The sequence below is a fragment of the Anabrus simplex genome, chromosome 2 (genome assembly GCF_040414725.1).
Source record: "Anabrus simplex isolate iqAnaSimp1 chromosome 2, ASM4041472v1, whole genome shotgun sequence".
NCBI classification, from domain to species: Eukaryota; Metazoa; Arthropoda; class Insecta; order Orthoptera; family Tettigoniidae; genus Anabrus; species Anabrus simplex.
In genome coordinates this window covers 1038568078-1038595371 of record NC_090266.1, presented here as the reverse complement: position 1 = coordinate 1038595371, position 27294 = coordinate 1038568078, and the positions used below count along the sequence as shown (strand labels likewise).

The window sequence follows — 27294 nt, the reverse complement described above, 5'->3', positions numbered from 1 at the left end:
CACCGGGGCTACAGTACAGCGCCAGGGCTGCTGCCGAGGGAGCACATCAATTGGAATCGTTTGGTTTATACGGTCTCTGTGGAAGACTTGTTGCATCCAGTAAATTTTCAAACATTTAGGACAGGGAGTGATCGTACTTATGAATCATGATCATTAAATTTGAAATGTTTGTAAGAAATGAATTAATGCCTATAAATGAAGCTATACTAATTTCCAAACTGTAGTCATAAAATCATTACTATATGGATGTGAAACCTGGACACACTGGGCCGATTGCAGAAACGATGACTAGTTTTAAGCCTTAGACACCGTCTACCTAAACAACATCTAAATCTTTTACGATCTTCCATTTCATAAACAATGTTCAGCCGATGTTTAACTAGACATCCCTTAAAGTTTCAATTTTGGTTTGAAAATGGAGACAGAAGTATCTTGCATGCAGCTGTTTGCTTGTCGCAACCAATGAAATTCATCGGGGCACGCACCGAACGCCAGTCAGCTGTTTGTCTTCCTACACAATACTCAAATATGGCTGAGCATGACTTGCCCACAGATAAGAGTATCGCTTACAGTAGAAATTAAAATCTCATAATATTATCGACACTAAAGAGACACGCCACCGTACTGGGATGTGTAGCTTTCATTATAGCGTTCTTACAGTGAGTGTAATCTACTCATAAATATGGTAGCTTCGACGAAGGGAAGATGAAGCAATAGTAATGTGTAACAGAGTGTATTGTACGGGCCATATAGATGTAGCTTGCATTCTGGAGATCGTAGGTTCGAAACACATCATCGGCAGAAGTGAAGATAGTTTTCCGTAGTTTCCCTATTTTTACACCAGGCAAATACTAGGGCTGTTATTATGGTAACAGCTCTTCTTCCCTAGTCCTCTTTAAACAATGTTCACCATCACTTGCCTTTTCCTATCTGATAGTTGCCGAAAACTTATACGATTATATATATATAAATCCCATACAACCTACTTTTTAGTTTTCATTATTATGTGTGTTTACTTGGCAGTAAATATATGTGAATCCCTCCCGCGTGATGTATGTGACAGCCCTCAAACGATCGGGACACGTAATTCTGATATGTATGTAGTTGAAGTGATCTATAATTCCTTGGAAATTACCCCATGTACATAATCAAATATATCGGTTGCCAAGAATTGTATTCAAGTTGACAGTTACCGGACTGACACTTTGTCAGTCTCAAGAAACAAGTCTCTCGTAAAGCGAAACCTTATTTTATGATTATCTCCCCATGCATGTCAAACGAATTGCTGTGATTTAGCAGCGGGCGACCCACAGAGTGGCCTTCGGACTAATCTTTCTTCCCAGAATAGTCTCAACATGATAATACATATTTCATGGTACATAACCTCTGATTTTGATTCACTCCTCTCATTTGAGGTTAAACAGTGCTCTCGGCAGTGTTTAAACATGACCGGTTGAACATCGGTTTTAGACAGTGTCTAAGTGATAAATAACGTCTCTGCAATGTGGCAGCCATGCTTAGGCATTGGTCAATCGTAGACATTGTCTAAATACAGTTTCTGCAATCGGCCCTTTATCTTCGTGACATAAAGAAACTGGAACGCTTCCATCAGCAGAAACTTAGATCTATCATGAACATCAAATGGGATAACTACATAAGCAATGCGGTAGTTCTTGACAAGGCGCATATGAACAGCAAAGAAGCCTTCATTACTCATCGGCTTGGATGGATTGGTCACATCCAGCTTATGAATGATAGCAGACTGCCTAAACCACTTCTGTACGGTGAGACTGGTCATGGCAAAAGGCCTCAAGGTGCTACTTTGAAACGTTATAAAGACCAGCTTAAGAAGACTATGAATAGTACCAACATTAATGCTAACACCTGGGCAACAACTGCACAAAACAGTGTTCTCTGGTGCAAAGCCACTGCAGAAGGTGTCTCACTCTTTGAGCAGGCACGTTGCAGACAAGAAATTGAAACATGTGAAAAGCAGAAACTACATCAGATCCAAGCACGTCCTCCACCCACCTTTAGATGCGACTTGTGTGGCCGCATGTTTCATGCGAAGATTGGCTTGACCAGTCATCAGCAACATCTCCACAGAGCCTTTAAGAAGATTGCAGGAGAAAAACGTATTCTCAGAAAAAGTAGCAGCTGAAGACGACAATTAGGTACTTGGAAAGTGTCACATTATATGTTTGTAGCCACTCGTTGACTATGTACATGCCAGGTGGAAGAGAAGAAAGTAGGTCGATTAACATTGGTGAACATTTGATAATAATCTTTGAATCCAATGGCAGAAAATGTGATATTTTAATGAAAAACTGAAAATCCACAGCCTATTTCCAGTCATTCGACTGGATTAGGGATAGAATGAACGAAGCCTCCATCTAGTGGCGAGGATAGGATTTGTACCGGCTGCTGAAGTCTGTCGCACTCCTCCGGGGCAGTGATTAATGACTGACAGATGAAATGAAATGATATTGGAGAGTTTTGCTGGAATGAATGATGACAGGGAAAACCAGAGTACCCCGAGAAAAACCTGTCCCACCTCTGCTTTGTCCAGCACAAATCTGACATGGAGTGACCGGGATTTGAACCACAGAATCCGGCAGTGAGAGGCTGGCGCACTACCGCCTGAGCCACGGAGGCTCTTGACATTTTAATAACAAACAAAAATCAAATTAAAGCAAACTATGGTGTTAACCAGTTACATTCGGTCATGTCTGTTCTTTGTTTTAGTGATAATCTGCTGGTAATGGTTAAGGAAAATGACACGGATATTTGATGGTGAAATGCTCCATCTCCTTGCTGAGTACTCCATTCTTGCTGGACGCTATCTCAGGTGGAGCATTTATGGCTGGATATTGCAGGCCAGTTCACCAATTTGGGATAACTATTTTCCTGTGTAATCAAATCATTGGTATAAAATAAATTACATTTCTGAAGCTTAACTTGTAGTTTCTAAAGAAATTACAATCATTTAAGCAAATTTTGGCCTTCATTTCCGAGGTAACTTATGTTTTGCATCTACCTGTCTCTTTTAAATTTCACAATGGTGTCTGTCAGCTTTGAGCTTGAGCCTTTTTTGAATACTTTTATAAGATAGCTTGTAAAACACTAGACAAAATCCATGTATTTGTTAGCATTTTTTTTCCAAACGCCTCTCAAATTTGGGTCCAACCCAGGCTAGTTTCACTCCTGCCTGTTTTAGTTACCATGAGCCATTCACCAGATGGAATCTTTGCCCAGGCATTTTATTTCATGAACTCTCGTTCTTTTCCTTCTCTCTTTTCCCAAACATCGACCATACATTGACAGCCTTGAAGAGAAGTCTTCTTGTTAAGACATATTCCCTGTCCACCAAAACTTCAAAACAAGGCTGAGCAGAGAGCACAGTAAGAGACCACTTGCAAAGCTGTAACAGTTGACCTGCACCTGACACCACACACTGTCCATGAATGGGAAAAGGTGGGCAAGATGTTGCAGGGAAGTTGTAGCGGACAGGAAGGAGAGAAGCACATAGCAGGTGCACACTGTTAATCTGTAACAATTGCGATTGTGCACTGCGCATGCATGTGAAATGAATTGATTTGCCATGTGGCCTCACTCGGCAAGCAATACACTGTTCTACAAAGACAGCATCTGTCAACTTTGTGAATGTTCATCAAGCATTAGGAAGACTCATCTACTCTCTCTCTTGTACCACTGCCAAGTGCACTGCACATGCCTTGAGCAATCGCTTGCAGCTCACTAATACTGCACTTATGAGAGTACCACCATCCCACAAACATGAACTCATCCCTTCAAAGCAGTTAGTTCCCTTAGGGGATCAGATTATTTACTCTCTCTCAACACTGTGTTGAGGTACAGGCTGTCCAGTCTACTTCATTACTGTAGTGGGGTATTAAGACTCCTGTCACTGATGAGAACCAAATGCAGGCAGCAAAAATCAAATTTTGAGAATTATAGAGCAGGAAACAAGAGGAGACAAAGTAAGAAATGAGAAAATATGGAAAGAAATAAAGTAGAAAAGTAATAAAAAGGGAAAAAGAAGGCTTAGTTGGTCTGGACATGTTAAAAGGATGAGTAATAAAAGAATGCCAAAGCAGACGATGGAAAGGCAACAAAAAGAAAGAGAAGCTGAGGATGACCAAGACTGAGATGATAGGACTTCCAGAACAGAATAAGACAGCAGAACCTGTATTAAATACAATGTTGGATAGGGGATGTGGTCAAATGACAGAAGAAAATCAAGAGGAAATATATTTGCCCATACCCATCCATAGCTGGAAGATGGGGGGGGGGGGGGAGATAATGATGAAGATGATGATGATGATTATTATGACTATACAATAAGCATTATAAGATAGTTTAACCTTTCTTCATTTTAGCCTTAACTGATTTGACTAAAGTAATTCAGCATGATATTGTGCTGGTCATGAAATTAACTCAGGAGATATGAAAGTTCAGATCCTATCATCCGCCATGGATTATGATATAATTGACTAGAATATTCTTATCTATAGAAAGCAAATCCAGAATTCAGGCAAACAGTTTCATAAATGAGGGGCTACATGGTGTTTATTGTGTGGTTCCATCTGCTTGATATCCTATGCTTGCCTTGTGATGCTTAACTTGTAACCAACAATGACAAGTTTAAATACATGAAAGGTATATGTATCTGAACATGAATATATGATGGGGAAATGCTACAAATATACTGTGTATGCTCAGACTGCAAGGGACAAATCTAGGCCTACTCAAATTTCTTCAACATTGCCTACAATGTTTCAGATGAACAGCTGCTGCAAGGAGGAGATAAAAAGCCCTCTAGTCCAGACTATGCAGGAAAGACTGTAAGTGAGGCAAGGGAAAGATCCCAAGTCTCAAAGGAGACCTGCATTTGAAGAGGGCTGGCTTTCAGTACCTAAAAGCATTGGGTAGCAGCCTGACCTCAGTTTTGTTTCATATTTGGAAGGCAGACTTAATTGAAAACTAGCAGATTTTTTCTTTCCTTTTCTGTAAGCCGAGGAAGGACTGTGATATTAAATTATTGTACACTGAGTGCCCAAAAGTCATGGGAAGACGCTGAATTTGATGTTAATAACAAGTTGCTCCTCTGCAAGCTCTCAAAACAGCAGCAATATGGCAAGGCATTGACTCTACAAGGTGTTAGAATTGTTCTGGAGGTATCTGGACCCATGCCTCTTGCACTGCTACCCACAGTTGGTCCTACGTGTAGTTGGTGCGGGTTTCATGGAGCGTACATCAGCATCGACAACATCCCATAAATGCTAGATTGGATTAAGATCAGGGGATCTGGAGGGCCTATCCATGGTCATAATTTCAATTGAGTGCTCCTCCAACCACCTGCGTGCCACTACAGAGTGGTGACATGGCGCATTGCCTTGTTGAAACATGGCATCTCCATCTGCGTACTCTAGGGCCAGAAAGGGATGCAGATGGTCTGAAAGAATGTCCACATAACGTGCACCTGTCAGCGCTCCCTGCTGCTGGGCAATGGGGCACAATTGCGAACATGAGAATGCTACCCAGACCAGAACGGAGTCACCTCCTGCCTGGACACAACGTTGTTGGCACGCAGGATCTATACCTATATGGGGCATACTCCACATTCACAAGACTATCAGCTTGATACAACTGAAACTGGGATTCATCAGACCATACCACACACACCACCACTGTTCCATGGTCCATTGTCGATGTTCGCAGACCCATGCACGTTGTTGAGCTCTGCGTCGAGGTGTCAGCAAAGCGACACGAGTTGGTCGTAAGCGGGCGAAGCCTTTGCGGTTCAGTTGTCTCCTTACAGTCCTGGTAGAAATGGGTTCTGCTTGCGATGATGATGCTTATTGTTTAAAGGGGCATGCTATCTAAGGTTATTGGCCCCAGAAATGGGTTCCTGACTCCCAACCTTCAACTGGGCGGTGATCTGACTCGCAGTAGCCTGTCGAGCGCCCAGTATGGTTCTGCGGAGGCGGCGTGATGTCCGTTTGTTAAACACCTGTGATCTTCATGTGCGGCAGATTATGCGGTGTGCCACATTCTCTCTGTGATATAGAAGATCCACCCTCGACACTGTTGACCTCAGAAAACCGAATTCACGTGTAATTTCTGTAGTGCTATGACCCGTGTGCCTTGCGCCGATGATTATATCATGTTGAAAGTCGGTTAAATAGCGATGTGTTGCCATCTTCACAACACTGGTGTATGTGACAGACTGCTCAGTTACGCTTCAGGTAGCCATAATGCTCAGGGATCATACGCGGCAATTTTCTAATGGGACACAGAGTATTTTGGGTGGGTTTTGATGTTTGCTCAGTAATTGCACATCCTCTGTCTGTGTGGTTACTTCCTCTCCTTTGTCCAAAGGGTACCTCTCTTCCTTCTTGGTAGTTCGTCCTGGAACCTTACTTGTTTATGCAACCTCCTAAGAGATTTTCGGTCTTATAAGCCTCTTTCTGCTCCTCCACTTCCTGAATATATTTGTTTACTTCCATCAACCACGTTGACGCGTTTCTGCTTTTGCCAGTAAACAAGAAGCTGGTTGGTCAGCCTGAAATGATGCATCCAGTAGACGTAACCACGAAATGCTAGGCGTCTCTTCCTGGCTGCGTCCATGATATTTTCAGTTTTTGTAGAGCTCTTGGTTGGGTCGCCTTTTGTATTCATTCCCTTTATTGACTGGTCCTAATATCTTCCTCCATACTTTCCTCTCCTGCATTTCAAGCTTGTCTGTGAGTCCCTTCCTTCTGTTGAATATTAGGCATTCTGAAGCATACAAGGCTTCAGGGTGTATAATAGTAATAATTATTATTAATAATAATAATAATAATAATAATAATAATAATAATTTCGTGTGGCTATTTCTAGCAGAGTGTAGCCGTTGTAAGGCGACCCTCCGATAAGGGTGGGAAGCGTGTAGGGAACTGCGTGTTATTGTGGTGGAAGGCAGTGTTGTGTGGTGTGTGAGTTGCAGGAATGTTGGGAACAGCACAAACACCCAGCTCCCGGGCCATTGGAATTAACCAATGAAGATTAAAATCCCTGACCCAGCTGGGAATCAAACCCGGGACCCTCTGAACCGAAAGCCAGTACACTGACCATTCATCCAATGAGTCGGACTTCAGGGTATATGACTGTCTGGTATTGGTTCATTTTAGTGTTACGGGAAAGGCACTTTTTATTGTAGGTGTTCTTGCTCTGTTGGTTGCCAGTTCTAGCTTATTAACTCAAGTTGATAATGCTGCTCCTTCGGAGAGACTGGGTTCCAGCCATTCTCCCAGGTACTTAAACCTGTCGGTTTTCTTGATTGTCCGTTGCTCCCAATGCAGTGTACAAAGAGATTCACTGATGTTCCTGATTTATTTTATTTTCTCAAGTGAAATGTGTAGCCCTACCTTCACTCCTTGTTGTCTGAGAACACTGAGTTGTTTTGCTGAAGTTCCTATTGAATAATATAGAAGTGCCAGGTTGTCTGCAAATGCCAGGCAATAAACATTCAGTCCATTGTAGTGTTGACTACTGAATGAATGATTCAAAGCAGTGTATCGATTCATTCAAGTGTCCGAGTGAATCAATTCACATGAACGGCGAGCTCACGGCACACGATTCAGCTTACTCCCAGCGAACAGTGCTGAGTGGCGCACTCACTGGATGTTGATGGGGAGCCGAGCTTCCGCTGGAGCGAGACATACAGTGAACCATGGCACACCGAAAGAATCGTGAACGAGCACGGCTCAGTGAGACTCAAGATACACACAGCTCCTTATCGGCACACTGGACAGTGGACACTGCCGGAGAGCCAGTCTTCCTCTGAAGCAGAACATACAGAGACATGGTACACTGAGAGAATCATGCGCTAAATGGATTCCCGAGCTCAGCTCATTTGAAAATAATACCCACTTGCATTCACTGTCCTCTTCTTACAGGGAGGTTTAAATAATAGATGGATTTATTTTCAGCGTTAAAACGGTAGTCAAAACATAATTCTAAAGTAGCTAGTAAGTAGGTAGGCTATTAGGTTATACTATTTATTAGTTTAATGAATCTTAGTATTATAACTTAGTTGACATTTGACAATTAAACTCTACTCTAGCCTGCCCTATGACTGAGTCATGCCCATGACCACTCAAAAGTACCTGTTTAATATTGGGAAGAACGGCTCAGTATTGTCTCAGTTCGTATGTCACATCATTGCATAAGACTTCAATAATATGTGGACAGTAAGTGAGCTGACTGACGCAATAACTTAACCAACAGTATGTTGAATCAGAAAACCAGTGGGCTACAGTACATCTTGGGTAGCTAATACAAATTATGATGAAAAAAACAAAACAAATCCTCTGCTGATAGAAAAATACAGTACATATTTTAGAAAATGACTTAGCGAGTTGGACGTGCGGTTAGTATCGCGTAGGTATGTGCTTGCATTCGGGGGATGGTGGGTTTGAATCCCACTGTCGGCAGCCGTTAATATGGTTGTCCGTAGTTCCCCATTTTTACACCAGGAAATTCTGGGACTGTACCTTAATTAAGGTCATAGCTGCCACCTTCCTAATCCAGGACCTTTCCCATCCTGCATCGCCGGAAACCTTCGATGTATTAGAGTGACTAGCATTTTTTCTAAGAAAGGAGTTCATAGTTTGAAGACCAGATGGCAGCAGCGAACAATGAATGCTGTTGCTGCTATCTTACCAGTACATACTACACAGATGCAGTAGGAGCGGTGACTCTAATGTGCTGTGAATCGTATCACTGTATTGATTCAGTAACGTGAACGGAATCAAATGAATCGATTCAGTAAAATTAATTGAATGTCCCATCACTAGTCCATTGCACTTGTACCCCAGAGATATACCACTGGAATCCCCTGTCTAGATGACTCCTTTTGCCATTCTCTTATTACCTTTTCCAGGGCACAGTTACAGAGGGGAACAGAGAGGCTGTCTCCCTGTTTTACCCCCTGTCTTGGTTTCAAAACTTTCTGAAAATGTTCCCCTGAACTTCGTTTGTGACATGGTATTAAAGTCTGCTGAATAAGGTTATGGGTCCTTTTGGTCCAATCCTAGTTCCTACAGGATTTGCACGAGAGTAGGTCTGTCAACGGTGTCATGCGCCTTCTTAAAGTTGACAAAGATGATCTATTTCTTACCAGCCATTTTCACCTGACATAGCACTGACTTCAGTTTGAGTATCAGTTCAGTACAAGAGTGCTCTCTTCTGAATCCCCCTTGGTATTCTCTTAGGGATCTAGTTGGGGTTCTGCTCTGCTTAATAAGGCCTTGGAGAAAGTCTTGTATGTGACAGGTACCAATGAGATTCCTTGATAATTGTTCATGTCAATAAAGTCTCCTTTCTTATGTAAGGGGTGAATCAAAGCAGAAGTCCGATCACTAGGTAACGTTCCAGTCTCCCAAATGTTTTGGAGGATCACCATCAAATTGTTGACAGTCCTATCTCCAGCGTGCTTCCATAGTTTGGCTACTATTGAGTCTTTCCCAATGCTTTGTTGGTTTTCAATGACAGAATGATTTTTACCACTTCTCCTTTGGTCGGTGGTTGAGTTTGGTTGCTTGATGCTGTCTTGATAAGCGAAGAATGTATCAGTTGATTCACAGTTAAGGAGATCTGAAAGTACTTTGCAAGAAGATAGTAGATGTCTGTATCTTTATAAGCTATCTTTCCATCTGGTCCTCTGAAGTGGAGGCTGGGTGGGTTATAGTGATTGAGGTTCCATTTAAAGCTTCTGTAGAAGTTTCTGCAGTTGTTGTTGTTGTTCTTAAAGTCGTCATCCAAGTGTGTCAGTTGGTCCTTTGTGAACTGATGTTTTACTTGTCTGATGGTTCGGCAGTTAACTTCTGTTGCTCTGTTATTGCTCTCTTATTGTACTGTCTTTTGAGAGTTCCACTTTTGTCAGGCTCTCTGTCTGTGCGTCACTGCTTCATCGCAGTTATTTGTACACTGGGCCTAGGTTGTCCCTCAGTTCATCCCAATTGCTACATTTGAGTACTTCCAGTTTCTCTGTGAGCTGCTTGCAAGTTGAAAGTTTTTCTAAATTAAACTTAGTAAGCTTGAGTTACTTGGTTTTCTTAGTGTTCTGTCGTGTTCAAAGACTCACACATGAGATCTGTCAGTTGTGTACACTGTTTTATTTACAAATTATATACATTATTAATAGTTCCACATCAAATGAACCACCATCTTGAGCTCAGTTGACTGCACACTAGCATGTCAACCAACTACAGAACACTTGTACCAACACAACATAACCACTTCAACGTCAAAACCACAAGACGAGTTCACACACATAACTCGACTAACGACTCTCTTATAACTCAACTTCCAAGACTGTCCTTTTATATACCTTGCCTGGCCAGGCTCCCAGAAAAGTATGACACAACATGCTTCTCGTATCTTCCTTAGTCTCCAATAACCTACCGGTATATACAAATGAATAGAACATTCTCTAAAACTCGAGTGAAAAAAGGTGCATTATTCTAGACTCTTACCCTGTGTTGTACAACATTACATCGGATTTATACATCATATTTAAAGGTAATATCAAATTATATACTATTGATTACGTGTTCTTATATTAAATAATGTTGTATTAGTAAACATACAGCACAAGTATTGTGACATAACCTCACATGTTCTGTTACACAAGACAGATCATACAACACACAAATAATAAATGATACAACCACAATTTATAACAAATACAATCCGTACTGACAACTTGTCGTACATAACTACGTAGATAACTGGAATAATAATAATAATAATAATAATAAAGATGTGGCCGATGACCTTCGATGTTAGGCCCCTTAAAACAACAAGCAGCATCATCATCAATAATAAAGATGACACACTAATCAAGCTCTATATTTTCACTATTTACCTATGGTTTTAGAGAATTGTTTCCAAGTTATACTAGTCCATTACATACTTGCATTAATATGCCCCCTATAACTTGAAAAAATTTCAACAGTCTATCACACTCGTCGACTTTGTCTTGGTCGTAGATTATAATTTCTTTCCTCCTCGACGTCGCTGAATGTGCTCTCCTCCTCTTGACCGGATTGTGCTGTGTCAGGGGTCGGTGTCGCCTTGCCACCAGCCTCCTCCTCGGTGGTAGTCGATGTCTTCTCCTCCTCACGACCAGATTGTGCCGTGTCATCAGTAGCCTCTCCTCCAGGTGGACCCGTGACAGTACCAGGCTTACTCTGTATGCGCAGTGGTTGGGTGACTCTCCGCAATTCTGATGTGTGGACCTTGACAGGAGGGGTGGCCCAGCTGCTTCTCGACCTCGACCGTACCAACCCACTTAGATGTGAAACCTGCGTAAAACCCTCCAATCTTATTACTGACTGGTTGTTTATGTCTCAGTACTTGTTTGCCTGGTAGGAAGATCTGGGTCCCTTAGACATCTTGAGCCTTGGCCTGGGTAAGGGACCTCTTCTCAGCCACTGCTTGCTTTTCCTTGATGTCCTGCTGCTGCTTATGCTGCCACTCTGTTAGGGAAACAGCTGCTTCATCTTGACTAGAGTGGGTGGTGGACGAATCTCCCAATCTCCGGTGCTGTATAGCTGTTGACCAAGGAACAGCTCAACTGTGGAATAGCCAGTGACACGGTTGATGGGTCATTGCAGGGCAGAGAGTAACTGCAGTACCTGACGGTCCCACAGTTGATGTTCCTTGTCTATTAGGTGGACCCATAGCATCCTTTTTAGCTCCTGGTTCCATTGTTCTGTTGGATTGGACCTTGGTTGTATATAGGGGTGGTCCAGTGTTCCACAACCCATTCAGTCATCATTTGCTGCCACTTCCGTGATGTGAACGGACTCCTGTTGTCTTACAGAATGGACCGTGAATAACCATAGCGGCTGAATACCTCATCCTGTAGAAGACTGGTGATGCGTCCCATCATGGCTTCCAGTATTGGAAAGGCTTCAATCCATCCTGTGAAGAGGTCGGCGATTACTAGTAGTCCTGTTTTACCCCTTGGTGTTATAGGGTAAAGACCCGTCAAGTTCAGGGCTATAACTTCTCAAGGGCATTGCGGCAGTCTTCCTCGCTGACTGGAATCTGCCTTACTGTTGCTCGTCTTACATTATACCAGTTATTCTTGCTGCTGCTGAGGAGTCCATTCCATAGTTCTCAGTAACTTCTCACCGGAAACTCGTTCCTTGGTGGAATGAAGAAATTGCAGCATCTATCAAAGAATGTCATCACGCTCATAAACGCTATCGTGGGCAACCTACTGTGGCCAATTTGGTAACATTTAAGAAACTCCATGCTAATACGCGAGTTCTTATTCGACAGAGTAAGAAAGATTCGTGGGAGCAATATGTCGTCTATGACGTCACATAGTCATCTCAAGTGTGGACTAAACTTCGACGTATTTCGGGTATCCAAGGATCATCTTCTGTACCCGGAATTTCCATTGCAGGCAATACCTTCACTGAATCTGCTCTCGATTGCTAAACATCTAGCCAGTCATATTGCAGATGTGTCTACCTCCGGGAATTACCATAATGATTTCCTCGTTCTGATGCAGAAGGCAGAACGTCGTCATCTTAGTTTTGCCACTCAAGCTTCAGAGGACTAAAACGTGCCCTTTAAGGACTGGGAACTCCGCAGCGCCTTGGCGCTTTGCAAGGACACGTCTCCTGGACCAGACAATGTCCGTAACCAGATGTTGAAACACCTTAGTGAGGATAGTCTTTTATATCTCCACGTGTTCAACCGAATCTGGTTAGAGGGTGAGTTTCCATCTCAGTGGGAAGAGGGCATAGTCATTCCTGTTCTCAAGCCTGACAAAAATCCCAAGTATGCTGGAAGTTAGACCTATTTGTCTTACTGTTCGTGTAAGCTATTTGTAAGGATGATAAATCAGACTTGTATGGTGTCTGGAGAAACAATGACTTTTGTCAGAGTACCAACGTGGCTTTCGAGCCACTCGCTTGACCACTGACCACTTGGTACACCTGGAGATTTCTATTCAGGAAGCATTTCTCTGCAAACAGCATTTGATATCCTTTCAATCCTGCATCAGTGGAGATTCCGAGGTAACTTGCCGGTATTTAGTGCAAATTTTTTGTTCCTCCATCTATTCCATGTCTGATTTGGGAGGGCATATTTGCAATACCATGTTCAAGAAAATGGAATCCTACAGGTATCAGTTTTTAGTGTCCTCCTGTTCACGATTGCCATAAACGGTATTGTCGCTGCTGCTGGTTCAGCAATATTACCGTTGTATGTGGACAATTTTGCTCTGCATTATAGCTCACATATGGCAGTCGCAGAGCGACAATTACAGCAAGCTATTTGGAGAGTGGAACAGTGGACTTCAGAACATGGCTTTCGGTTTTCAACCACAAATACCTCTGTTATACACTTTTGCCGGAAGCGCACACTTCAGTTGCATCCTGAGCTTTATTTAGGAATTGTCGCTCTTCCCGTAGTTGACACAGATTTCTTGGGCTCCTTTTCGATAGCAAATTATCAAGGGAGCCACATGTGCGGCAGTTAAAAGTGCAATTGACTAAGAAGTAGAATATTTTGAGTTCCTTAGCAGTACTGCTTAGGGTTCTGACTGCACGGTGCTCCTACGATTTTATAGGGCACACATTTTATCCAGGTTAGACTACGGCAGTGCAGCATATTGTACCAATGTGGAATGGGCTATCTCATCATGATTTGATACAAAGATGTAAATTGATAAAATATTGAAATAATGGCATACATATTGGAAGCTAGGGCTGGCGAAATGTTATGACAGCTGCCAGGATTCTCGTGACAGCTTGGAGCCAGCAAGATTATTTCTGAACAATATCGGTGGGTAATTTCATGTCACAAGGCCTGGCAAGTTAAGAGATTTATCTGGACCATCTGTACATGAAATTTCCACTCCCTGAGTTATGAAAATGGAAGGGGGGAACATTCACAAAGACGTTAATTGCTACCAGAAAGTGTAGACTGTTATTTCTTCTTAATCTATGATCAAATTTGGACGAGATTAAGATGTGCGAGTGTTTATTATCAGACCGTTCAGTGGTAGAATTTAGAACATCAGAGTCAGCTTCCAAATACCGATTTATGGAAACCACCCCACTCTCTCAGGATTGACCTCTGATGTACCGAACGGAAAGACCAAGCATCTATAAATAAGATTGACTTGACAGAACATCATCAGACAGCAGGTGGACAGAGCTGCAAGTCGAAGCTCTGTCGCTCCGTGCATATTTTTCCACACAGCAATTAAGCTAGTTATTGTGTATTCAAAGACAATCAGTTACATTCATGATATGAACTGTGTTTAATACAATTTAACTTTACAATGGTTCCAATATCATAGGAAGTTGGTGATAACTATATCAATTAACGGCTGATGCTGGTAGCATTTTTAAGAAGGCATTGTGCCTCACCTGCAGCTGTAAAATTTAAGGTGAGATGGTAGACTTCATCATGTGCAGGAAACCGAGTCAGCACAGCGAACACTAGACGGCCTAGATAACATTTCGGGAGTGCCGTATTTGACAATCGCAGATCGCGCCGGGTCACATGAGACGATACTTCAGTATAATACCAATATAACTGGTCTGTTATTGGGCATTAGCACACTGGGGCAAAACGCTGGCAGCCATCAATGAGTTAGCTGGAAAATTTATAATGTCCAATAACGGACCACTTATATTGGTATTATAAATTTACTCATTCGGGACAAATACTTCAGGTTCCCTATGGGAATCAACATCTATATTGTGAGACAATACTTCCTCATGAGTATCACAAGTTCCTAGTGCGGGGAGGAACGAAGAAGTATTAGTGAGAGTGTAACAGGTCTTAGGCAACTTTAAGTTGAAATAATGTATAATTTCTTGTAAAATGTTAAGATGTGTGTTATGTGTAGTGTCCAGGATTAATTCAATTCCTCTTCTTGATGGCCAACCGAATGACCGAGTAAGGCGGATGGGGGCCATGCGGCCTCTCATCCGTCGAACACAGGAATTCTACATAGTGATGAGTAGTAAAATTTGATTAATTATGTGGGAATATTATGGCGATAAAATGGGGGAATAAGTAAATTAGTAATGGTTACTTAACGTAACACATGGACCGCTTCTTGGATCCATGATTTATTTGAGATAAGATGGATGGACAGTATTTAGAATTAAATGTGAAAACGGGTTAGATCCCTTAATGATTGCTTGTGTGTTGTACAAAATGTAACTATGGGTTAAATTAATTAATTATTGCTTGTTTGTTGTACATACAAGAGATTTGAGTTCATTTAACTTTGTTCAGTGTTTGTTTGATGCTAACCAAGTTTAATTTGCATGAATTTCTTGATCACCTTAGTGATTGTTGTACTTTAATATTAGGAATTAGGCATATTGTTACGAGAAATCCAGAGACATGAAAGTGCCGGTGTATTTAAATGTGTGGTTTATGTATGGGAAGGTCATGATATAATAATAATAATAATAATAATAATAATAATAATAATAATAATAATAAAATGCCGAGATTTTGCCGGTTGTGTTTTTCATGGATTAAGTTATAGGGATTAAAATGCGATATTGAAATGTAAACTGTGTTAAATGTTGAACTTTAAATGGATAGATTAACAAGATGATTATTAGTCACTAATGAAATACTAGATTTCTAATTGGGTCCAAAATAATGTGTTAATTTAAATTTTAATTAATTTATGCTGAATAAGGTAGAAATTATATTGTGCAAAATAGTGGTTAGGGACCACGTAAATATTATGAGTCCAAGATTGTTAAAATTTAGGAGAATATAAATAAACACCCCGATGTTAATTCGTGGAGGATGACCTCTAACAAACAGTCAAGTGTAAATGGGGAAATGAGAAATAACAGGCAGTTAATAAATAAATGGGATCGTACCAAAATTTGATAATCAGTCACGAACTCTGTGAATGATAAATGTGTAATATCACCCTGAGGTATGAGGATAGAGAGACGTCCATGTCAGGGGTAGTAAAAAGGAATCTACAATGAAATATTAAATGAAGATACGATGAAATATTAAATCAAACTACGATGAAACATTAAAATGAATCTACTATGAACATGGAGAATTATTAGTGTCTGGGTACTGGAAAATATCAGCCCGCGGGATGCAGGCAGAGTAGAACTGAGCTATGGAGAGTCCAGGATCACACCCCCATTGAAATACGTACGAGAAAGATAAAGCTGCATGTTAAGTTGTTGAAGCATTACGACCCCAGAGATCAGAGAGGTTCAATCAGTCAACACTTATCTGCATTTAGGGCAGTCGCCCAGGTGGCAGATTCCCTATCTGTTGTTTCCTAGCCTTTTCTTAAACGGTTACAAAGAAATTGGAAATTTATTGAAGGTCTCCCTTAGTAAGTTATTCCAATCCCTAACTCCCCTTCTTATAAACAAATATTTGCCCCAGGTTGATGTCCACACGAATAAACTTATGGTGGAATGATGAATCATATCAGATGAAACGGATGTAAATGGAGCCCATTATAATAATAATAAAAAATATTCTAGACCCGTAATATTGGCCGTATTGATCAAGTTCGAAGATTGTAAACATGTTAATGATAAACATAAGATCTTTAACACTGGTAATAATAATCATAATGGTAATTTTTTGGCGATTGTAATAATAATAATAATAATAATAATAATATTTTAATGCAGATTACCCGTTATCATGTCCATTATATTATAACATCAATGAACATGAGAAATAACTGAAATCACCAACTTTAATAATAATAATAATAATAATAATAATAATAATAATAATAATAATAATAATAAATGTTGTCGCCGTGAGTCAGGTTGTTTCTGATCCACAACTTACGTTTCCCCTGGAGGCTTGTGTTCATGAATGTCCGAATGAGACCATGGATGGTAAACGTAAGATTTATTGAGATTAGTAGAGAAACCTTCTGATACTTTTGTCGCCTTGACGGTGGTAACTATTTAGTTAAGCTTTAATTTGACAAGCTATTCCTGGCATGCTCGTGACTCTGGATGTGAAGGCTAGAGTCCGTCCGTCTAATGTATTCCCATTTTAGTTTCGATAACATTTCCAATATAGTAATCCGGACAATCTGAAATGTAAATAGCCGGAGGTGACTCTTCTAATGGAACGTGGAAACGACCGTAATTAAAGTTACAATTGTGTCCACGTCTTCTAAAATTGTATTTAAGATTTACATATCCAAGCATATGGATATTGGTTCGATCCCCATGGATCAGCTAATCGACCTCAGGTAATTTCATCCACACCATCAGTGTGGTGAGGTGAAACGAAACATCGTATTTCTTTTCAGGATTGGTATTGTGATATGTGAATTATTGTTGCTAATTGAACGTTGCCAAATGACATGAATAAATTGCTCTTTGTTGCAATTTCAAAAGGAAACTGTTACCATATCTTTTTATTGTAGATAGTCAGTTATGCTCATGGAAATCAATTCTGTCACTTTCCAGTGCTATTGTGGAATCCTTTACTTGTGTGTCTATGGCTTTCCCCTACCTTAAATTTGTATGCCGCGTTCACCCCTGTGTTTATATTGAGCACCCTATTTTGTGAACTAATGTTTATTAGATATTTATTAAAGAACTGATCACCCCTGAGATTAATGCTAGCCTGAGACTCAGAGGGTGAGCAGGTGTAATATGGATCAACAATGCAAAGTGTCCTTGCGAAACTCAATAGCATCCACCACAGCGGGGTTAGGTTGGCAGCAGGTGTTTTTCGTACAAGCACCATTGCTAGCCTGCTCGCTGAATCTAGTGTGCTGCCTTTACACTTGAGGCGCCAGCAATTGTTTCTGTCTATGCTGCAAATTTGCGACAGATGCCACTTCACCCAAGCTATCCTTGTGCATTCCACAAAGGAAACAGTCAGATGTACACTGCTTATCCTTGAGCAATGCAACCGGTTGGAATATGCTTGTATAGCAGTCGCAGATTGTTTGATGACCTTCAGTTCCCTGCCTTGTCAGACAACCAAGTGGGGTGCTTCCATGGATAATACGATGACCTAAAATAAACCTGGATCTGCACACTGGCCCGAAGGAAATCACGAACCCTTTGATTTATCGGAGACTCTTCCTGTCTGTTGATGGCCTGTATCCAGGTTCAGTCATCATTTACTCGGATGGTCTGAGGGCAGAAACGAAAGTGGGCTGTACGTTTGTTGTCGACAATGATAGGTTCCTTTTTGCTCTCCCAGTAACCTGTAGTGTGTACACAGCAGAGCTCTATGTTATCTGTGAAGCTCTGCGGTATGCACTGTCCGATGAGCGCCGACACTTCCTGCTGTGTACTGACTCCTTGAGCTCGCTACAGTCTATTAATACCTGTTTTCCTTGGCACCCTCTGGTGCAGCAGATCCAGGACCTAACGGCCGGGTGTTCGGATGCCGGCACCAGAATCGCGTTTGTGGCTCCCCAGCCACATGGGTGTAGAGGGAAAAGAGTTAGCTGATAAGGCTGCCAAGGAGGCAGTTGCATTGTCCTTGTTGCCTTACGAGGTTCCAGTAAGTGATATTCGCTCTCACCTGAGACATTTGGTTATGTCCCATTGGGAGATAGTGGAAGGCCATTCCGCTTCCAAATAAACTGAGAGCAATAAAAGGTACAACGAAGGGATGGAGGACATACCTTTGGACTTCTCGGGAGAGAAGCAGTGGTATTATGTCATCTTCGGATTGGCCACAGTATACTAACGCACTCCTACTTACTGAAAGGAGAACCCCCTCCGGTGTGTACTTGCGGCGATCATCTTGCCGTGATGAACATCCTTACGGAGTGCATGGACCTGGTCGATCTGTGCCGTGGTCCAAAACTGCCGATTACCATCTCCCTCATCCTGCGAGATGACTAGCAGTCAGCAGACAGTCATCCGTTTTATAACGGATAGTGGTTTGTTTTATCAGATATAAATGCAGTGTTTCGTATTTGTCTTTGTATTATTGTTCGCTATGTTTTATTAATTTAACTCTGTTTTACTTTGTGTTTGCATATTTTAATGTGTCTTTAAAAAAGAAATTTGCATGATATATTATTGAATTTCTTAAGGCAATGTCTTATTTTACCATAATCTATCACCTTTCATTTTACTGAAAATAAGGCATTGCGAATTAGATCTACTGATTATTTTTGAGTTCACAATCGTTAATCATCTTCATTTGTCTTAAATTCTAGTCAGTGGATACATTTTAAAATTTTAATTATCATATCATGTCATCCTACTCGTATCATTAGGGGCCAATGACCTTAGATGTTAGGCCCCTTTAAACAACAAGCCTCCTCCTCCTCATCATCATCATCATCATTTTCTAAAATTATTTTAATCTGAATTTTATTAATTTCAACTGACTGAAGAGTCTGCTATAGACCTTGCTTAATACGCAGTGTGATCATTGAGCATCACTGTTTACATCCTGGCTATCTCATCTTGCTCATGCCTAGAATTTCAATTAGAATTCTACTCATTTCATGTATTGCATTAGTAATCTTGTCTGCTTCATACATACATCTGACTTTGTGTTGCAGTTCTAATGGCTAACCTGGAGATTCTTGGCACTTTTTGACCCTCTGAAGTCTGCTAAGGGCCATAGTTTGTTTGCCACGCTGAGTGGCTCAGATGGTTGAGTAGCGAATATTTAAGAATAACATGGATATTATATTTAAGTGATCTGCTTATTCAATATATATAAATTATTGAATCTAGTACATGTGTCTTCCCCTAAGGGATATCATCAGCTAGAATAAATCACACAATATATCAGGTAAAAAATTACATTAATAGATTGGTAAGACGTATAAAAATACCCTTTTATACGAAAGGACATTTAAAATAAAATATTTGCAGCCTTTGTCATATAGCCAATAAAACTGGTGCAAATTGTTCATTGACTACTTAAAAATGATACTTTATTCTTAAATATTTGCCACCATACTTGATTTTATAGTCATTATGGGTTTTTATCAAAAATGAGTTTGTTAAAGCTTGTTACATGTAGTCAGACAGTTGAGGTGCTGGTCTTCTGACCCTAATTTGGCAGGTTTGTCCTGGCTCAGTCTGGTGGCATTTGAAGTTGCCCAAATACGTCATTGTTGGTAGATTTACTGGCACATAAAGGAACTCCTGTGGTACAAAATTCTGGCACCTCAGTGTCTCTGAAAACCTTCATAAGTACTTAGTGGGACGTAAAAGCAATAACATTATTGGTTTCATTGTTCTCAGCCAAGATGGTTATGCTAGCAACATATTATGTGGTGGTTTTCCATTGCTTCCCACATCATAACCCTGCGGAGCACTATCTGATACTAAATATGCTAAAACATTTCAGCACACACAGTCCTCTTCGACCATAGTCGAGTGCTGATCATGTTCTGCTCTCCACCAGGATAGATTATAGGGGGGTTTAATCCACTGAGTGACCATCAATCTTCCAAGGGAGGCGTGCTCCTTTGCCTGAAGTCATTGGCCTCTACAAGGGGAGTCAGGTTATTTTATCACTGCCTGACATTCAGCATGGTGTTGCTGGCAGTATAGTCTACTCCATTATATTTCAGAATTACCTGGCCAAACACATGGATGGCACATGGCCAGATAGATATTATTAGTGCCTAATTAACTTCAGCTTAAGAATAAATGTTAAGATCTTCAGAATATGTTTGCTTGTCTGGTAGAATATTATTTGACTATAACTTCTTGTTAAAAAAAAAAAATCATTCTATTAAATGTGTTTGAAATAACTTAAAATTTTATAGTAAATAAAATATGTGTGCTTATATTTAGGTCACAGATGATAAAGTCTTTGATGAAATGGAGAAAATAACTTCTTCAAATTCTTTGGCTGAAGAGAGAAGCTCGATGAAGGACTGTAAAGATTTGGGTAAGTAAATGTTAAATAACAGCTGAGGTAAACATTTGAATTAACTTTAGTGGGATTCTGCTGTATAATATGTTAATAAACTAAATGGATTCAGAGTCCTGAGTACCTTTGATTCAAGTTGTAGTTTTCCCCAATGAGGAGTCCAAGAATAATCCAGGTCTATAATCCTTTTATTTCTACAAGATGTGCAAAGCTGTATCTTAAAGAAAATGACATTTGGTTGGAGGAAGATTTAAGCAACTTGTATTCAACTTATTAATGCAGCACAGGATGTTCAGTTTCTGGACTGCTGAAACACATGCTCGAGCAATGTAAACATCAACATACCTCTTACGTAACATATTATTCATGTCTGTCTGTTAGGTCATCAGCTCAGACGCTGGTTGGATCCTCAAATAGCACCAACAAACAGTTATATGGAAACCGCAAAAACCAATGGCAGAGCCCAAATGAGGCGTACTAGGCAAGATGAGGAGTGAGGTAGTTTGCCATTGCTTTCCTCATTGAGTCAGAGAGTGCTACTGCAGCACGACTGATCCTATGAGCAACACCTTTCGTAATACTCACACACTACTTGTGCTCCAAATATCATTACTCAGCACCACCCATACCCCAGCAGCTTCCATATTGTCACAGCCATGGATGAGACTGGGACTTCAGTGGAAGCTACACTTGGCTCTGGTCTGTGCCAACAGACACTAAAATACTGCGTCCATTAAGAAATGGCAACAGGCGTAATATTATTCATATAAATGTTTAATAATCAGTCAGTCGGTAACCAATGATCTGTATTTAGGGCTGTCACCCAGATGTCAGATTCCTACCAGTTGATTACATAGTATTTTCTTAAATGATTTTAAAGAATTTGGAAATTTATTGAAAATATTCCTTAGTAAATTATCCCAATCCCTAAAACATTTTTTTCCTTTCGACTCCCAACTTGATTTCATGTTATCATTCTTACTTTCAAGAACTCCATTCATATCTACTTGACTGGTGTCATTCCATGCCATCTCTCCACAGACAGCTTGGAACATGCCACTTGGTCAAACAACTCCCTCTTTTTCACATCCTTACTAGAACATGTAATTATTTTCATAACCATATGAAGATAGGTGTTGGGCCGATGACCTAAATATTAGGCCCCTTTTAACAAGCATCAGGATATGTTACCTTTATTTACAACATCATTAATTTGATTTCTACAACAAATCTCTCCTCTTATATTATCATTCATCCCCATGAGGTACTTTCACCCCATCAAAACAATAAACAAAATTGAGAGAACTGCTCCTCATGGTGAAACTTAACATCTCACTTTTCACCCAGTTTACCATCATACTGTCCGGCTCCATAGCTAAATGGTTCACGTGCTGGCCTTTGGTCACAGGGGTCCCAGGTTAGATTCCTAGCAGGGTCGGGAATTTTAACCTTAATTGGTTAATTTCGCTGGCATGCGGGCTGGGTGTATGTGTCGTCTTAATTATCATTTCATCCTCATCATAACGCACAGGTCACCTGTGGGTGTCAAATCAAAAGACCTGCATCTGGCGAGCCAAACTTGTCCTCGGACACTCCCAGCACTAACGCCATATGCCATTTATTTTTTTACCATCATACTACTGTCTGCTGTCCATCTTGCAAAATTGTTAAGGTCTTTTTGCAGTTGCTCATAATTCTGTAACTTATTTACTGCTGTAAACAGTATAACATGATTTTCAAAAAGCCTTATCTGTGATTCCAGTTATTTACTTGTATAGTTCATATGCAATAAAGGTCCATCTAACCCCCCCCCCCCAAAAAAAATCTTAAACGTTACAGGATCAGATAATACTTCATCTACCCTAATACCCAGAGGTCTATTTACTAGGAATGTAGCTGCCCACTCAATCACTCTTTTAGTCCAATAGCCCTCATTTTCATCAAGTCTCCCATGATCTAGCCTTATATAGGTTATTAGTAATACAGTTCATTTGATCCCCTGAACCTGTCTTGCTGAAATCATCAAGCTGATTATCCAAACCTGAAGTCCCTTCTGTCAAACCAGTTTGTAATTTCACAAGCAGTCTAATATGATCAGAATTTTTTCCCCAGTGCTTACATGCAACATATCAAGCTGACTGGCCTGTAGTTATCGGCATTATCGCCCTTTCCTTTGTATACCGGGGCTGCTATAACACCTCTGCATTCCTTTGGTATAGGTCCTTCATGGAAACAATAATTAAGTACCTCAGATACCTAGCGAGTTGGCCATGCAGTTAGGATTGCATGGTTGTGAGCTTGCATTTAGGAGGTGGTGGGTTCAAATCCCATCAGCAGAACTGAAGATGGTTTTCAGTGGTTTCCCATTTTCACATCATGCAACAAATGCTGGGGCTGTGTGTTAATTAAGGCCATGGATGCTACCTTCCCAATCGTAGCCCTTTCCCATCCTTGCATTGCTGAAAATCTTCGATTAGTGTGATGTTAAACCACTAGTAAAAAGAAAAATATACCTCAGATATGGTGCTATATCCCAACCCATTGCTTTTTGTATGTCCCCAGAAATCTTCTTCTTCCCCAGCTACCTAATTCTATTTTTCTCCAACCTACACCTCCTCCTTAATCTCTCATAATAGTAAAGCGTTTCACAGAATAATAGTAGGAACATGTAATATTTAAACTAGAATTATCTAAGAGCAATTGATAAAATATTGCAAGTAATTGCAGTATCCCTACAGACTGACTGGAATGTCAAAAGGAAAAAAGAAAGACCTTACTAAAGCTTGCAGTTACAGCATATCATATGCCAATTTTTGTTATTTTATCTTTTCCCACCATGCAAGAAATTTTCTTGTTTCATTCTAGGTTTACCTGTACTCTGTAAAGCAACACCACCATATGAATGGAACTTACTTTGATTTGAATTCACTTACAGGGATATATTTTAATGTATTTTTACTCGTCCGGTTATCTATGCTGCAAGCCTGTCTCCCGCCAAGCACGTTGCCATAGTGCACTTTTTGGTGCCACAAGTTTGCAAATTTTCAATTTGCAGTCTGCTGAGAGCTTTATCAGCATAAGATTCAGTTTAGTAAAGTGTTAACATGTTTAGTGCTCAGTGTGTTGTTCCAATGCCATTTTCTTTAACTGAGCGTGTGTATATACATAATACTTTCATAAAGAGCAGGAATTCTTGTGCACAAACACACTATGACTCGGTGCCGGGCGAGCGCTGGCAGCATTACAGCAATGTTCTTGGTGGGAGACAGGCTCACAGCGCAGGCAACTGGGCGAGTGCCAATCCCCTGAATAGATAAAAATATGTCCCTATATTATACCACTATACTGGGAGAGTACACAACCTAAGTACTTGATATGATCCCCCCATCGAGTTTTGTATTTCTTACCTGACATTCAGTCCCCTAATTTTCTTCTCAACACACATCAATTTAGTCATGGAACTACTAATTTTTATACCATACTTCTTGCATCTGTTTTCAAGGTTCAAGGTATTAGATCGCATGCTTTTACCACAGTCTGCCATTAGGAACCAGTTGTTAACATACACCAAACTGCATATTACATTTGTGCTGAGCTGAATCCCTTCCTGCCATTGTATACTTTCAAGAAATAATTCAAACAAGAACAATAAAAGTGAAAGATTGCAGCCTTGTCTAACCCCTGTAACTACTTTCAACCAAGAACTCATTCTACCATAAATCCTTTGATTGCCTGTAATAACCTATACCTGATCCCATAATCCTGTAATAGGCTCAGTATGTTAAACCATTCTCTAGAGATACAAAATATAAACATAACTGTCTATTTTTCTCGTATTTCCCAATTATGTGATGCATACTGAAAATCTGGTCCTGACACCTCTTTTGTGGTCTGAAACTGCATTGGTCTTAATCCAGTTCACTTGCTACCATTGATTACACCCTCTTTTCCAAAATGCCTGTTAACAACCTGCCTGGTATAGTAATAAATCACTGTAATCCTTCCTTTTCCTGTGCTAATAGACATGCACAATTACTGCTTCTGTGTAATCAGAAGGTAACTTACTTAAATTTCATGCTAATGCTATTACTTTATTGGGTACATTCTCACCATATTTCAGAATTTGGGTCTAATTTCAGCTGGATACTTTGCTACTGTAGTTTTTTTAACCATTATTTCCACATCAGGAACATAATTTCATTGCCATCATTGTTCTTCTTCCCATGAACTTGGTTGTTCAAGATTTCAATTGGAAGACTTCCTTTTGCATGGTGAAGAGTTTCAAAATAAATCCTTCCATCTGTCCTGTAATTTCCTAGTATATACGAGTTCACCTCACTTACTTAAAACACTAGGCATTTTCATTTTTTTCCTCCCTTTCTAAGGTTATTCATTACAGTCCAGGAAGATTTCCCTGCCACTTAACCAAGCCTTTCCAGGTCATTTCCAAAATCTTCCCATAATTTCTCCTTGGACCCTAAAATTGTTTTTCCCTATTTCTTTCTTTATATTAGGCATCTGATGAATGATCACTGGTGGGAGTGGACTGAATTACTTGCTGTAAAGAGTGTGATTCAACATCTCGGTGCGAGTGGAACAGTCACGACTTCATAGATTGTTTTAGCATTAATACCATCATTGCCCCCTGTGGGTGGGGGATGCAGATGAAGAATACACCCACAGTATCCCCTGCCTGTCGTAAGAGGTGACTAAAAGGGGCGAGCAAGGGATGATTGTATTAGAACCATGAAACTACTTGTGATTAGTACCATCACATGGGAAACACAATGGGCCGCCTTTAATTGCGAGTAGTACCACTATGTCTCAAATATTATTACAATATTGTAAGTCCACCTGTTCAATACAATATTGTATACGTCAACTTCAATACGGAACCAAAATGAGAATAGTTACTTGTAACTAGTACCACTATGTTAGGTACACAACAGGTTTGTGATTAGTAGCAGCAGAGGGTGGCTTCACTGTGGGTTTACGGTACCTGTGATTAGTATCACTTTGAGTGACACCGTGGGTCTGAGTTGCCTGTGATTAGTACCCACTGTGTGAGGAACACCATTGGTTTGCGTTGCCTGTAAGTGGTACCATTATGTGAGAAACGCCATAGGTCTGAGTTACCTTTGCAACATACAATACTTGTGAGTAGCACCATAATGTGCACAACACAGATTCTACGCTACTTTTGATTAGTACTGCAGTTTGCCAAATACCATGGTGCTACTTTACTAGCAATAAGTAGCATTATGAAGGGCCATTGACCTGGATTTTGGACCCCTTTAGACATCAAGCATCATTGTTTCAAGAATGTGCCTTAGAAGCAGTCCCTTGGTCAGCAGTAGTATTGTTTTAAGATAGTTTCTGGGAAGGTGGGGCATTGCGGGTCGGATCCACTGATAGTCTTAAAATCATATTCATCCATGCATTCTTCATAATCACGTTTTGAATTCTGGTCAGTGGATGATTTTGGAATTTTAAAATGTCATTACATTTGATATCATTTCATTCCATTAGGGGCCAATGACCTAGATGTTAGGCCCCTTTAAACAACAACAATCATCATCAGTGCAATCATTGTGAATGTCGTCAGATATCAGATGATTTTTGTATTAATTCTGTGTTGGTTAATGGAGCTGTAGCCATTTTCAGAATGGAAATGTTTACAAACAAATTGTGAAAAGGGATAGAATTGTGGTAGGCATACATGCAGGGTAGGGTATGTAAAATGGGATTCATCAAAGAGCAGAGCTCTATTTATGATTCCAACACTGTCTCAAAATTATCACAATGAAATAAATAGCACAAACTACAATAAGTGGTTACAGGAGTGACTCATTCCCAATCTTCTGCCTGGTTGCATTGTCTTTGACAATGCATTCTATCATACAGTGCAAGAAATCAGAGCTCCAACCTTTACTTCTCACAAATACTATATACTGTCCTTCCTAATTGAAAGACACTATTATTTCAGTGTCTGACAGCATGACTAAGAGAGAAATGGTAGAACTTGTGAAAGAAAACAGACTTCAGCATGCATATACAGTGGATAGGATTTTGAAAGATTCTTTTCTTTATTGCCCCCTTTGTAGCGGTTCATATCCCGTTACAAACCTTTCTCTGTATTTATTATTATTATTATTATTATTATTATTATTATTATTATTATTATTATTATTATTATTATTATTATTATTATTATTATTATTATTATTATTATTTTATTCAATTCTATCATCTGATTTTGCTATTTATTAATTACCACTTGCTTCATTTTATTTCATTTATTATGTATATATGTGTGTGTGTTAGCATTAAGATAATGTAGATTGAGAGATTTGC

General features: G+C 40.1%; 1 protein-coding gene across 1 annotated transcript in view; it reads left to right on the top strand.

Moving 5' to 3' along the window:
- LOC136863266 (uncharacterized) overlaps positions 1-27294 on the top strand; it is a 326298-nt gene that overhangs the window by 222063 nt on the left and 76941 nt on the right. The window contains exon 6 of the mRNA XM_067139651.2: positions 20862-20958. Coding sequence (XP_066995752.2) covers positions 20862-20958 — 97 coding nt within the window. The remainder of the gene's footprint in view (positions 1-20861; positions 20959-27294) is intronic.